This window comes from Vespa mandarinia, chromosome 5, assembly GCF_050613455.1.
Source record: "Vespa mandarinia isolate Hongniang chromosome 5, ASM5061345v1, whole genome shotgun sequence".
Lineage (NCBI taxonomy): Eukaryota > Metazoa > Arthropoda > Insecta > Hymenoptera > Vespidae > Vespa > Vespa mandarinia.
Window position 1 is genome coordinate 8,680,056 of NC_140814.1, and position 15,800 is coordinate 8,695,855.

At 33.8% G+C, this 15,800-nt stretch overlaps 1 protein-coding gene across 8 annotated transcripts in view; it reads left to right on the top strand.

Moving 5' to 3' along the window:
• Positions 1–15,800, top strand: part of LOC118448430 (uncharacterized) — a 36,988-nt gene that overhangs the window by 15,941 nt on the left and 5,247 nt on the right. For all 8 annotated transcript variants that reach the window (XR_014982148.1, XR_014982144.1, XR_014982145.1 and 5 more), the window contains exons 7-8: positions 14,998–15,084; positions 15,410–15,526. Coding sequence is in view for 2 of the 8 variants with exons in the window: in XM_085656872.1 (XP_085512998.1) it covers positions 14,998–15,084; positions 15,410–15,526 (204 nt within the window). In the remaining 6 variants the exon portion in view is untranslated. The remainder of the gene's footprint in view (positions 1–14,997; positions 15,085–15,409; positions 15,527–15,800) is intronic.

A 15,800-nucleotide genomic window follows, 5' to 3' on the forward strand; every position in this document is an offset into this window, starting at 1 on the left:
TTATTTTCTCTTTGATGGTACACCGAACGCCGAAGAGAGAAAGAGAGAAAGAGAGAGAGAGAGAGTAGCCGTGGTAGGTTTTCTTGAGGGACATAAGAAGAATCAACATTGCAGGAAGTTTTATCGCCGATAGGGGGCACGGTGGTAGGTAGAAAGCACGTAGCCGGATAGCCTACCTATCGGATGATATCATACATTTGTTCACGCATACCATCCCGTACTTAGTCTCTCTCTTTCTCTCCACCCCCTCCCCTCTCTCTCTGTCTGCTTGTAAGTGTTAGGGATTTTACTATCAGGATCTTGGACATAATCGAAGACTGAATTCGTATGATCAGATTTGTACAAGCGAATTACTTTTGCTTCTATTTTTTGATTTGTCCATTTTTTCTTACTTTAGATCTAATAATTGAATAATTTTTTTTTAATATATTTTTATTAATGTATAATAATTTCTTACTTCGTTGTAATGAATATCTTCCCTCTAAACAAATAAATAAATCGCAATAAGTAAAAGTATATGTATAACAATCGTTAATTGGAGTTAAATATCACAAATCTAAAACAAACTCGTATCGGTTATAACAAATGATGGAAAAAATTTAATAACAATTGAACCATTTCCAAATATTTATTATACCATTTCGAGATATTTATTTTAGACGAATTTAGATTGATTTATCTTCTCAAAAATAAAAAAAAAAAAACAGAAAAAAGCTTTTGTTTTCTCAAAGACTTATCGATGTCGGGATCTTTTTTACCTTAGACGAGGGAGATCATTCGTTTAATGATTTCGGAATAGCGCGATCCGACTGCGTGACAAATCGACGTTCTATCGCGTGTCAAGACTACGATTGCGATAGGGCAAGAAATACGATGGACAATGGTGTTGTGAAACTGGGACGAAGGATGAATGGCAAAGCCTTGTTTCCTGCCAAGTCTTTTTTTGTTAATCTCAACTATGCATGCTGCGTCGATGGTGCGCGTATGTGTACTTTCATTTTTCTACGAATGATCATTTTTAATTGTTTTTAACGAATGAAAAATTATTCTAATGAAAAATTATTTACAAATAATATCAACTATCTAAATAATAATCATTTCATACTTCGATAATTATACGTGATTAATAATATCTACTATTTAATATGTATATATATATATGTATATAAAGTTTGAAAAAGAAACAGCAATAAAATGATCATTATCTTGAGAGATAATCGTACAACATTTATCCCTTCTTATTTGGTAAAATGGAAGTTAGCTCGCGTTTACCGCATCTAACGACCAACGGGCATCTTTACGATACACGAACATCTTTAATTGAACTTTTACTCGTGATCTCGTTGTTACATTGAATTTCTAAACGCAATAAGAATTCGAGATTTAAACGTACTACTAATCACGAGACACGTGTAAAATGATCAGAACAAGAACGTTTCGATAATCTATTTTCCCTTGTCTATGGAAACTGTATAATTTATAGTATATCTATCTCTCTCTCTCTCTCTCTCTCTCTCTCTCTCTCTCTCCCCCTCTCTTTCTCTCTGTTTCGCTGAGCGAGTAACGGTCCAGTTATCGAAGTGGACCTACATACATCGCGAGATCGAAAAGCTGAGAAAGGAGAACGATGTTCGCGTGTTTTCCACCATTACCAAGCCAGAAATGGAGTTTCACTTTGTTTCTAAATTCGCGTATCAGCTCTGATCGAAATCTGAGTTGCAATGAAAGTTCTTTTGATCGAATGAGATCGACCCTCGATCCTTTCGAACGATCGATCTGATCTTATCCGATCGGATCCAATCCGATTCGATCTGATCTGTTCTGATCTTTTTTTTTTCGTTTTAACAGAACGAAGAGTAGATATCTCTCATCTCGAATTGAAACTCGAAAGGTCGCGTTGGTTATATGCTCTCAACACGCGGCTGCCACGTTGAGCTACTTTTCGAAAGAAAGTTTCCAATCCCTCAGGCCGTCAGATGTATGAAGGTACTTATGTACGTATGTAAGTATATGTGTATGTACGATGCAACGCGTTGCATAGGCCCACGGCCATCAAGTACACTGGACTGTCCCCTCGAGAAACTGTCTCCTCCTCGACAAGAAGAATTTCACTACCTACTTAAAATCGCTGGATCTTTTACTGATTCTACTAATTCTAAGATCAATACGAAATTCTATCAAAAATTCTATCAGCTTGTAAAATATTTTCTAATCTCTTAAATTAATATTTTAAATAACAATATACATATCTATGTATAATGATATAATTTATTCCAATAACAAAGTTAATAAAAAGAACGTGGAGGATCTATTAAACAGTAAAATAAATGAAATACTTGAAATATATCTAATTACTCACTTTAGAAAAAGGAAGATAAATAGATCAGAATTCGAAAGAAAAGATTAAAAGTGATTCAATAATCATTTAATTCGTCGGCTAGTTAGAAAGAAAAAGGGAGATCGTTGAAGGAGGGTGTAATGAGTCGCGCAAGAGGGACGTTAATTACGGGTGGGAATGCGCACTCAGTCCAGTGGACGTTATTAATAACTCAACCGCGAATACCGACTGGAATTACATACCACGAGAGGCGTGAGTCTGCGTAAGCACAGCCTCTCCCACGTTTGCAACGTGTATCGTGCGTTCGAAGGGAAGATGATAATAATAATAATAATAACAATAACAATAATAATAATAATAAGAAGAAGAAGAAGAAGAAGAAGTAAAATACGCTGCAGAGGATTCAGTTTTGTGTGTATCTCTCTTTCTCTCTCTCTCTCTCTCTCTCTCGTTCTTTCCTTCTATCTCTCATTTTTTTTTAAATTAACCACAAACTTCAAAATATAAGTTACCAACAACCCTCTTACATACACGTGGTAATGTGTCTACGGTTTCACTAGCGTGATCCAAAGACACTATCGCAAGATCATGAAACGATAAAGATGATGAGATGTGCCGACATTCTTCGTTTGACTTTTCTCGTCTACATCGATACTACATTCGCGGTTACTACCCTTGTCCTTGAACGTACTTGTACATTGCACCTTAGTTAGCTCCTCTGCTCATCTTTACTTTTGAAAGAGAAAAAGTTAGTGCGTGTACGCGTGTATGAATGAATGAATAACTCAAGGTATTTTACATAGAAGTCGTTATCAATAAAAAAAAAGAAATAATTGCTTGCGAATTGGGTTGGAAAATGAAAGAGAAAAGTTCTTTTTTCTTTTTTTTTTTTTTTTTTTTTAATCTTTTATTTGTCTTACTACGTTAATTATATTTCCCAATGATTTTCTAACAACTATTAATACATTAAATATTTCTAAGGCTATGAATTATTTTAATTAGATTTTTTCTCTTCCAATTTGTTTTATTTTTTCTTTTCATTTTAATACCGTTTCATTTAGTTGAGAAAAATGTTGAATATATTTTCTAGATCGTCACCATCCTATAAAAATAAAAAAAATAATCTGTGTCAGTAAAATAAGATGACGTTCATGATGTTCGATCAGTAAACAAATTTTAACATTAAAATTTAATGAATCTTTTACATATTTGTTCTTCGTCGCAGTAATAGTAGTAGTAGTAGTAGTAGTAGTAGTAGTAGTAGGTAGTAGTACTAGTAGTCACGTTTTGAAGTTACCGTAATCAACGTTTGAGAAATTATTTTCGTGCTACGTTGATTCTGATTTCCTTTTTAGACTACTAATTTAATCAGGTTAATCGATTCCAAGTCTTAATGGGTTAAACGCTGCACTGAGATTCTGCCAAGCGGAAACGATTAGACCACGCGACCAACAAATACCGGAGACTTTACAGCTCGTCGTAATGCTACGCATTTTACTCATGAGCACGTGCGCTCACTGGTTTGTTCACGTTTTACAATCGATTCGCATATCCGTGACTTCGTACACGCACGTATTATCTACCTTTGCATACCAAAACGAACACCAATCGATCGATTGATCACATTCTTTTTTTTTTGCAATGAATCACACGTTTAAGCTAATGAGCTTTTTTCAGAGAATAGAAGTTGTATATGTGATCTGTGATGAGTCAATTGTTATGCTAATAATATTTCTTACGTTACATTTACTTCAAACAATTTTATTGTTTATCCCTTTCTGTAATATAATTTACATAAAAATAATATCCTTCGGTAAGTAATAAAAATCTTTAAAAACAATCTTTTCAATGGAACTCAATGGATATTATTAAATATTCACGATTGTATTCACAAAAATACTAATTATGTGTTTTACAATAGGGAATAAAAAAAAATGATGCACGTGCAAATTAACAATCACGAAAGACTTCATGGGAAAGGAGATTCTTAAAAAGAAACCTTCTCTCGATGGATTTTCAAAGGACGACAAAGGGACAAAAGTTCTTTTCACTTTTCATGAATGAATACGCAATGGTCAGCAGACTTTTTTTTTTTTCTTTTCTTTTCTTTTCTTTTCTTTTCGGAAACTCTCATCCTCTCTCGAGAATCCGTCTTGACTTTACTGCATTGCGACTTTCCTCCTACTCCCACCATATTTCTTTCTGCAGTAATGTAAGACGCATTCAAACCGCGAATGGCCAGAAACAAACTGGACAGGAAGTCGAGACCCTGATCACGTAGTCCGTCGTTCCGTCGATCCTTAACAGGATCCTTGCCTTCATACGACACGTCGAACGGCATACCGACGATAATTAGTCCATGAGCACAAGACTATGTAACTTCCTTTCTGTACTTTTTCTCTTTTATGTTAGATCCACTGCGAACACGACAAATCGTTTTACCAGATTCGACAGTTTCTTGTTGAAAAACGAGTCGAAAAAAGGTCGATTCATTGTGTGTAAGTGAAAGTTTTGTAAAAAGAAAAAAGAAGAAGAAGCTAAATCATAATCAAACTGATGTTATCTGCTTTTTAACATTTTTTATCGATGGATTTTGTTTCTTATTTTACTTTCAAAATAATAATGGTCAATGTATAAAAAAAAAAAGAAAACAAAATCGAACGAATGAAATTTGTTAATGTTCTTAATTGTTATACGTCGTTAAATAAAGAAACTTTTGCATTAACGCAAATACATATAACACATTTTTATCTGCTGATGTTGTGAAGGCGACGAGGAGATCATTGTCGTCGAGATCAGGTGAAAGTGACTACGAGACAGTAAGGGGCAAGGCTTTGCCGCAGGGTCCTTGCAAAGCGTAGCACGTATCCTCTTAGGTCCGGTCTGTCTGTTTACAGAGTAGCCTGAGATATCCAACGTCGCACCTGCGAGTTCGATTCAAATTACGATCACGCAAAATCTATACAACGTGCTATCAAAATTTCTTCCTTTTTCTCGGTCGTTACCATTCCCTCTTTTTAGTTTTATTTTCTCACGATTATTTCTACCGATGATGAAGGAAAAAAAAGATATATTTATATCTTGTTTATTCCTTATTAAACAATAAATAAAATAATAATAAGTTATTCTTAATTTTACGTATTAAACATTGTGTATAATAGTCAACATTAAGCACAATTTTTTGACGATTATCCTGCATTTGTAATTATCTCAGATAATTACATAAATATCATTAGTTGTCAATGAACGAAATTGAATTTAGGGGTCCAGCACTAATTATAAACTATTCTGAAATATTAAAATACAAAAAAAATACACACACACACACTTGCGCAAGATTCACGTTCTAGTAGAAGAAGAAAGTCTTTGAGAAAAATTGACATGACATTTTTGCCCCTGGTTAAAAGAGAAATCATTAAAAAGGATCATACCGATTTCTATGATTTATCGATCGATTACACAATCCGAGTGTCGTCGAAGCGAACAAACGAATAAAGTTTAAAATCGTCGGATACACTTTAAAAAGATTGCTCGAAGGCAAGCGTCTATCAGCTTCTTGTCAAGGTGCTTTGATTTGTGGGAGCATAAAGGTGAGCTCTCTTGGCTTCTCGAGCAACTCAACTCTTTAGTGCGTGCGTTAACGAGGCCAACGACAATCCAGACGACAGGCTAACTGAAGAACGAAAAAGAAAAAGAGAGAGAGAGAGAGAGAAAGAGAATGCACGTTCCAACGATTCTCCTTCTATAGCTCATATCCATATCCATATCCATATAACAACGTATGAGTCGATAGCATGAAACATCCGGTACGACGTGCCTGTAATCGCATAATTGCTCCCTCCAGCTACAGTCTGACAGACAGAGAGAGAGAGAGAGAGAGAGAGAGAGAGAGAGAGAGAGAGAGAGAGAGAGAGAGAGGGAGAGAGAGAGAGAAAGAGAGATAGAGAGAAAAAGAAGGGGAAAGAGAGAGAGAGAAAGAGAGAGAAAAGTTAGGGACAATGAACGAAGGAAATACAAAATACTTTGGTGTATTTCGACAATGTCTCATCAATCCTGACGTCAACTCGTACGACTTACGAAGAAAGCCTTTCAGGGCTCTTCTTGGAGTTTTCAAAACAGTCGTTTCACTGGAAAATCATTTTTGACTGTTAATATTATGAAAGATAATATGCTTAGGTATTATTAATTAGTTTGGGTCTGACCAAATGAAACATTTTACATTTACTATACCGATAGTGTATCGATTCTTTAAAATGAATCTAATAAATTATTGTATTATCTTTCTTCGTTTGTATTTCTTTCATTTCTGAAAAGTCGTGTGAGAGCCGTTGTCAAATTTCTCGGAGAAAATAATGCAATAGTCCATCCCCCTTATTCTCTCCATTGTACGTACTATATGAAAAATAATATAGTCCTTTGATATGATACTGAAATAATTGTTGTTAATAACAAGAGTCGTTCGTGGATATGATGAGAACAGGTGGAGCTGCAGAGAACACGTAGCTTGTACCAAAGAAGAAAAGGATTAAAGAAAGAGAAAGAGAGAAGCGCGAATAACGGTAAGGCGACACGCACTCGTTTCACCTGTCCCAATATGCTTATACTCGATATAGTCAGTGGGCCGGCTCCAAAGTGGCTCGCAGTTCACGGGAAGAGTGCGGCAAGAGGGGTATGAGATAAAGAGAAAGAGGAAAAAAGACGAAGTCATCCCGGTTCTTCTTTTACCTTTCCGCTACGCCTCGATTTCCTAGTACGACGAGTCAGGCGAAAATTGATACGTGTTCTACTGCTTAGAATCTCTCTATATTTCTTTCTATAGAGTCTTCTGGTACCGTTCCCTGACTTATAACAATGAGAAGCCTCCAGCTATTTCATACATATGTTGCTTTGTGACGTTGGAAATAAAGAAAGAGAGAGAGAGAGAGAGAGAGAGATAAAATGACATATTTTATATGACGTTTATATGTGTATTTAAACATTTGCCTCATATGTATAATTAATATACATGTATGAATGTATATGTGTATGCACATATGCAAATATTTAAACACACATTCACATATAATATTAACAGTATTCCATTTTAACTCATTGACCGCCACGTCATCTATATTTGGATTTCTGCAAGGTCCCTGTCATCCAAATATACAAATAATTTGCAAGAATATTTAATAATAAGTATCTTTTTATTCCACGGAATAAGGTTCTATTAAATAATTCAATAATTCCGCGTTTTTCCGCACAATTTGGGTAAGAAGGGATTTATTGTTATGTAGAGGATTCCGCTGTCTTTAGAAAAGTTTTGAGGGTTTCGAGCAAAAAAGAGTTTAGGAATCACTGTACACGCTGGTACTAACGTGACAACTAGAATATTTAAACCCCATTTAATATAAATTGAATTTATATTAAACCAGGAACCGCATTGAGTGATGCGTGTGCACTGTCGATTATTCGCTGGCAATGAGGTCGCTAACGATCACTAGATACAAGGGAATATATGAGTACGTTCGCACTGTGACCAGGAATCAGTGGTGGCCAAGAGAACACGAGCAATTCGCGCTTATCGCCAAGATCAGTGAAATGCATTGATCAAATGCACGCGTTCACATTATAAGCAACTTTCTTGGAGACCGGACACTGGCGAATGTAGCCTTCAAAGAATCCAAGACGACCGTATTCACAGCTTGTATGTAAATCCACTAGAGAGATCAGAAATTACGATACTAACAAATTCGATTCGTTCCGAGTTTGATCCTCTGATTTTTTTTTTTTTATCTTTCATTGGCCTGGTCATCGGTAACTAACCTAAAAAGCGCATGCAACCGAAGAATAATTGTTTCTATTTGGGTTCCATAGAAAAGAGAAAAATAGAAAATAAAATGTAGTAAAAATATACATAAGTATAAAATTTTCTTGTATTTTTTTATTTTTCTTTTTTTAAGTCACGCTTCATCTTCGCGATAAAACATTCGATATAATTTTTATGTATTATAAACTGATCGCCATTCCGCACGTGGCTTCAACCATATCACTACGCGACGTCATTCTTATTCGCTTGACTTTCCTTGTTGTCGATGTTCTTTTTTTTTTTATTCGCAAAAGCAATTACATTTCGATTGTAATTACTGAACGATCACCGATTGAAGCTATTACATACCGCAGGAAATTTCCGCTGGACCGCATTACTTGCTCTATTGGCCTGCAGATTGGACATTACTGTGTTAACCTGTCAACGTGTTAATTGGATTCCTATTGAATACAATTTTCATCCCATTTATTATTCTTTTACGATTGACAAGACTCGTTATAATATTTTTTTAATTGTCTATTTTAAAATAATAAAATCTTAATGAGGATTGTAGACAATACCCGTTAAACGTTCCGTTTCACAAAAGGTGATTCTGATCGTATAAATTTCATCGTTAGAAAGTCTTCAATGATTTTACGCAATAATATCCCGTAAGAGTGAGAGAGAAAGGGATTTTAAGAGCCATACATGACGCCTACGCAGACGCTTCTTCTATTAGAAAATTAGAATAATACGGATCGAAAGCGTGCACGATTCCTCCGACACAGATACATTTCTTTCTCGTCATTAATCATCAATGAATTGAATCATACCGCTTGAAATAGCGCATGTGCCGTTGATGAATGAAGTTACCAGGAGCAAAGTGACGAAACGACGTGTATTACGTTCTGCATATTTAAAATCTGAAAAGTATGACTCTCGATAATTTTCCAAATTCAAGGAATCGATGTAAAAACAATTGGAATCTTTTCATCGAAGAGAATTGAAGAAGATTAAAAAAAAAAGAAATAATTTCAATCGCCGTATCATTTTTTTGTTTGTTTATATAACTACAAATATTATTCTTTTTTAAACTCCTGTCTCTCTTTCTCCGCTTGCATTATTATTATGAGACGGACGTATTGATATATGTATACAAATAAATCTGATTGGTATTATAATAATATGATCATTTGTGTCAGCTATAACTCAATTCCCGTGAAATTAAGAAATAATACTCGACCGGATGTCATAGTGAGCCATCGAGTCTGCAATTTCACATCTTTTTCAATATCAAAGATGCGATGTTAGAGCAGATGTTAGAGCGATAAAGAAAACGATAACTCGAATAAGAAATATCGTGTTCCACGGAAGAATCAACGACGACAGACAAGAAACATGCTTCCGATCGTGGATAGAGGTATACGCGTGTCTTTCTTGACGAGAAAGAGAGAGAAAGAGAGAGAGAGAGAGAGAGAGAGAGAGAGAGAGAGAGATTGATTTACCGTTTACTTATGCTCACGTCCAAGATATCGCTTGCGAAAAGATTTCGTAGAAACTCGTACGTCGAAAAGAGAAATCGTCGAAGTTGTCGATCGACGTTCTCTCTTTATTGAATGAGTAACTTCCGTCTCTCGGACCATCTTTCGTTCTTCTATGTTAAGTTAGATATGCACGTGTATGTATATTTGTTTGTTTGTTGGTGGTGTAGCATACATGTACATATATATATATATATATATGAGAAAGAAATAAATATCGTGTAGGTGTCTTTGCTCTTCTCGATAATCTTGTAAATGCTGGACGCATCCTCGTTGTGTGTTACTCAACGACGAGATAAGAAGAAAGCACATTACAATTTCTGTTATCCGAGAGCAAATGTATCCTGAATGGCGATACACTCAGTCTAATGTATTCCGAGATCATCGAGTATGAAAACATGCGAGTACTTTTAAGTCTTGCTTAAACTTTTTACGTGTACTTTCGGCACAATTTTTTTTCTTTCTCTTTTTTTATTCTTTTTTTCCTCTCTTTTTGTAATAATAATTATTAAAAAATCTTCTCAGTATTATTTTTAATGGTAAAACTCATGTTATATTTACATATGTACGAGATTTTTATTAAATAAAGATATTCCGTTTTCTTCGTTATCGACAGACTTTGTTTTATAAAGTGTGCTTTAGTGAAAAAAAAATATATACGTATATATAAATATTGTAAATATAACGATTATACGTAGAAAATATAAGGGCGCTTGTTATCTACGGTAAATATTTTGCAAAGGGATTATTTTCTAAACGATTTGTGAATGAATCTTCGAAAGTAGACAACTTCCTATTTTGCATAAGCGTTTCACAAAACTATCTTCGAATATCGCGTATACGATACATGATATTCTATGTGCACATGTTTTGAAACAACTGAGAGAATGTGGTGTAAGATGCACAACATATAGTGAAACAAGTTCGGATCGTGAGGGCACGTTCGTGTCGAAACCAAACATCGTGAAAATGTCTGTGCGTCTCTGTGTTTATGTGTGTAGATATATATAGTTTACGAATATGATGCATCGTTTCACATTTTCTTACACTATTGTGCCTTAATATATTTTTTTTTCTTCTTTCCTGTAATAAAAACATTTTATTTTCTTGCAAATTTATTTCTTTTTTTTTTTCTTTTTTTACTATTCCAGCGTTGTTTTATTTCGTTTAAAATGAAAAGACTCGTCGACGTTTAAATTTGAAAATACCTCTCGGTAAAATCGAATATGAATATTTTTATATAAAATTCTTCATTCGTCATACCGCACGTCATATGAATTTATACAACAATTCACTAGACTCGTCAACGATCTCTTTGTTATTCTTTCACGTTAAATTCACATTTTATTATATGGGAAGAGTTTAAATTCACATACTTATTTAGTGAAAAACAAAAATATATCCAAATTGTTAATACGTGATTTTTATATCGTCGAATAACTCGTATAATATAATAAATTTGAAATTCTGAAAATAAATTGAATTGTTTTATATAAAAAGAAAAGAAGAAGAAGAAGAAAATAAAAAGAGAAAAAACTAATCGTCTTTCGAATAAATTATGATATATAAATAGTAGAATGCGTACATATGTGTATGCAAAAAAAATCATCTGTACGTACTTGTGCTTTTGAAGTAAAACGAGGAAACGTGGCATTTAACGAGCGCAAAGAGAAACGAGTTTGGATTGTGCGGGCACGTGTGTAGCTCGAAACGAGACGGGCCAGCAGACATTTACATACTTGTGTATAGAGCGCAAAGTGCACGACACGCCAAGTGCATGCAAGGTGTATTCGACTCTCTCTCTTTTTTTCTCTTTGGCAAAGGGAGAATCAAAAGTGGCAACACTCTTTCTATATGCCATTTATGTGTGTATTTCGAAACGGTAATTTTAAGTAACTCTTTAAAAAAAAAGACACTTTAAAAGTGGATAGCTTTTAATTTTTTTTTTCCATTTTCTTTTTTTTCCTTTTTTTTTTCAAAAGATATATTCGTTCGAAAGATAATAATTTTCTATGAAATTAAAAACCTTTCGACATTTAATCGTTTTATTCTTCAAAATAAAATGTAACTTTAAGATTTAAAAATTTGATTCTATGCTTTTTGATTTTCGTCTTATCAGTCTATTCTTTTCTCTCTCTCTCTCTCTCTCTCTCTCTCTCTCCTCTCTGTCGTTTCTCATTCATACGCAAAGAATATGCAGGTCGATAAGGATAACGAAGGCGAGAGGCGTTCATTCGGTCGAGCAGACTGTGCTTGGCTCTCTTATTCTCTGTGTTAGGGGGCCAACCTAACGGTCCTCACGAGATGATGCGATGCGGCTCCTTATACGTTTGTGATACGTCTCTGCAGCATCTTCTCCGACATATGAAACTTTTACCTCGTTTCCAATATGTACAAAGTATTTGAAATTTTCCAAGCTTCTTTCTTCTAACCAAATTACATAATTTGATGACTCTACGTTGAAAATGTTCAACGAATTACAAAGAAATTATAAATTTGCGTCTTCGTAAAAAGAAGAAGAATTAAAAAGAAAAAAATCATTGTTACTAATAGATTATAAACCACTCCAATCATTGAATGAACACTTGAAATTCTTTAATTTATATAATTAATAACACGTTTTATATATATATATATAAATAATAATCATGCATTATAACAATCCTTTTCAATTATCCTCTTTCGTATATAAAACGGACATATATATTTTCCGTAAATCTAACGGTTCCCGTTCATCTAATTCTCGTTAAAATTTACAATAACTCTTCTCTCTCTCTCTCTCTCTCTCTCTCTCTCTCGCTCTCCATCTCTCTCTATAATCGAATAATCGTATGGTCGAAGCATATTCGAGTATCATTCTGGTGATTGACGGACATTAGAATCGATCATTATTAACGATCGGTAATTAACGATCTATCCAATTTATTTTTTTTTACTTTAGAAGATATCAAAAACAGTTAACTATTTATCTAGCTTTAATTTATCTCTATCTATTCTCGTCGAGATTGCTGAATATATATGTAAAACGTAATAACGTGAACTATCTTTAGTAAGATTCATTATGTGGGTCATTGCCTTATTCGTCTTATTGTGGAGAAAGCAACAGAGAGGGATAAAAGAGAAAGAGAGAGAAGAAAGATATTGATTGCAGGGTCAAAGTTCATTACCTGAACAGAGTTCTTGTTTAAAATTGTACAATTATTATAATCAGAGATACGTAAATTTCTCTTTTAAGCATCATGTGAGCACTCATTCTGCATAATGAATCTAATAAAACGTTTACTATTCTCGATGCATTACATACATACATTTACATACTTATACGTACGTATAATATGTATATATGCTGAATAAAGATGACATTGATTATAATTGCAAACAGTAATTTTTTTTTCTCTCTAAGATACATATTTGTCGTCAGGTAAAACGTTATGACTTCCGGTAAAAGTAAAACTTTTCGCTTATTTCTTTATAAACGATCGCGGAAGAATCTTCAAAGATTTCTGTTTTTTTTTCTTTTTCTTTTTCCTTTTTTTTTTTTTTTTTTTTTTTTTTTTTAATAATAATTTCTTCTTGACGAGTCGAAAGTTGATTTCCCAAGAGTAACGCTAAATCATCGGAAAGCTTGTTAAAAGATCTTTTTTTCACTCACCTATAGTATCTATGATCGATCATCATTGAAGTTAAAGATCTGTGTATTATAATGTCCGTACATATACATATGCCTATGCATATGAATATACATATATATATATATATATATATATATATATATATACATATACATATATACTTACTTACGATAAACGCAACATCTGGTAAGCGTTCTCGCTCGATTCGAACGACCGATCACTTTCGCTAATCGAAGCCATGGTATTGCCAGTTTGTCGACCCGATAGAACGTGTCTCTTATCCAATTTTTATCAACTCCTCGTTTCTCTTAAATTCCTTTGCCGTTATCTCTCTCTCTCTCTCTCTCTTTCTCTCTTCGTCATACATAGTATCTTTTATTGAATGTGATCGAGAAATAACAAAGAGAAACGAATTTTCAAACAAAACTTTGAATATTTTCGATAATCGTTTGGAAATTTTTAACAATTACGAGTTATTTTTATTCGAAAGAAAAAAGAAAGGAAAAAGAAAGTTGAAAAGATCTATTGGAGTAAGATCAATTATATTAGATGATATCGATTAATCAAAAAGAATGACATATTCGTACAAAACTCGATAGATCTCTTCGATCTAAGTGATCAAGGTACATACATAGACGCGTACCTCTGATCTCGTCGAAGGATAAAAAAAGAAGAGTCGAGATTGATAGGAAGGAAGGAGATAATAATGAAAACGTAACAACTCGATGACCGGATCCATGTTCGTTTCGTAACTCCCATCCGCACTTTCCCTGTTCGACCGATACGATCTATTGAATCTTTTTTCATCGTCATTCTTCTGACAATGACCGTGTATTCTTCTCTCTCTCTCTCTCTCTCTCTTTCTCTTATTACTTCCTTCTCCTCCTCACGGAAATCTTTTCTCTTTCTTGTCAAGAGTCATGACATTTGGTTCCCTTGGAACGACAACGAAAGGATGACGAAGACGATTCCGATCGAAAGAAAATTGTTTCTTTCTCTTTTACAGTACAGACTTTTCTTTTCCTTTTTTAGCATAATGTCGTCTGAAAGGCGTGTTAAACGTGGCCGTCGCGACTCCACGATCGAGAAAGTATGACACAAAAGCACTTTCTGCACTTTTCTTCTCGACGACAATCGTTCATTTATCTCCCTCTTATCGTCTCATATTTTTTTCTGATAAACGTTAAGTATTATTCGTATTATTCGAAAAATAATGCTAAAACCATTGCGTTATTTGTCTTTATAATAAATAAGATTTGCAATTAACGTTATTTATTACGAAAGAGAAAAAGTTCGAATAAAGGCTGAAAGCCTCGATTTCGTAAGAAAAATTTTAAAGAAATATACGTGTACCCTAATTATTACTCAATAATCAAACATTTTGAAAGACGGAGAGGGAGAGAAAAATTACATACATTTCGAACTAATTTTCAACTTGGCGATATTATTGAACCGATAAAAAAGAAAAAGAAAAAGGATAGATGATTATCTAATTCCATAAAAAATTTTATCTAGTTTTAGTTTCCCTTTGCTGGAATGAAATAAATTCAGTTTCTAGTCTCACGATGTGCTCTACTTATCGACGATCTTTTTTTATTTCATTGCCATTAATTCGCACCACGAACGAGGCTCGTTCATTTGCTTGTGCGTAAATATACGGTCGATAGTGGTTTAATAATAGCTTCGTTCTTATTGCAGATGCGGAAGTTACAGGACAGCGAGAGAAACGGACCGATCCGGTCGACGTCTCGCGGAGAGAAGAAATTCCTCGCGGAGGATCATACCGTAAGTCCTTATTTGATTGCTTTATAATTACATTACACTTCAATATAACCATAATAATTGCCATGGTTTATGTAACAAGACGTTTTCTAATATCAAACGTATTTCCTTCCGTCAAATTTATGAAGAACATGAAAAAATTTTGCACATTTCTTTTTCTTTTTAATATCATCAAAACATAAAATTTAATTGTTTTTCCTTTTCTTTTTTTCTTTTTCTTTGAAATTAAAAACAAACACAAAATTACAGATACATTAATAATTCGAATACAACAATATTCGACAAGATTTGTTTATCTTATTTTTTTTTGTTTCTATTCAAATTACAGTTGTATATTCGCGAAGACGGCTGCGACAGAGCCATAGCCGAGATCGAGGTCGAGCGCCTTCGTGAGCTTGCGCTTGAGCAGCAAGAAGTTATCGAGATACTCAGGCAGACAGTCAAGGTAATGAATTTCATACGTGAAACAAATTAGAAATGATTCTAAAATTCTAATTATGAAATTTATTTCGTTCGATATATACAAAAATATACGTAGAGATATATATATATATATATATAACAATGATTTATTTAATGTTTGATAACGATAAAAATGAATTCCACCATCAAAACGAACGGTTGTAAAAAAACATTAAAAAATGATAGTACCGAAAGAAAATTTGAAGATAAAAAAAAAAGAAAAGAATGAAGAAATAAAAACAAAAGTATTCAAAAGA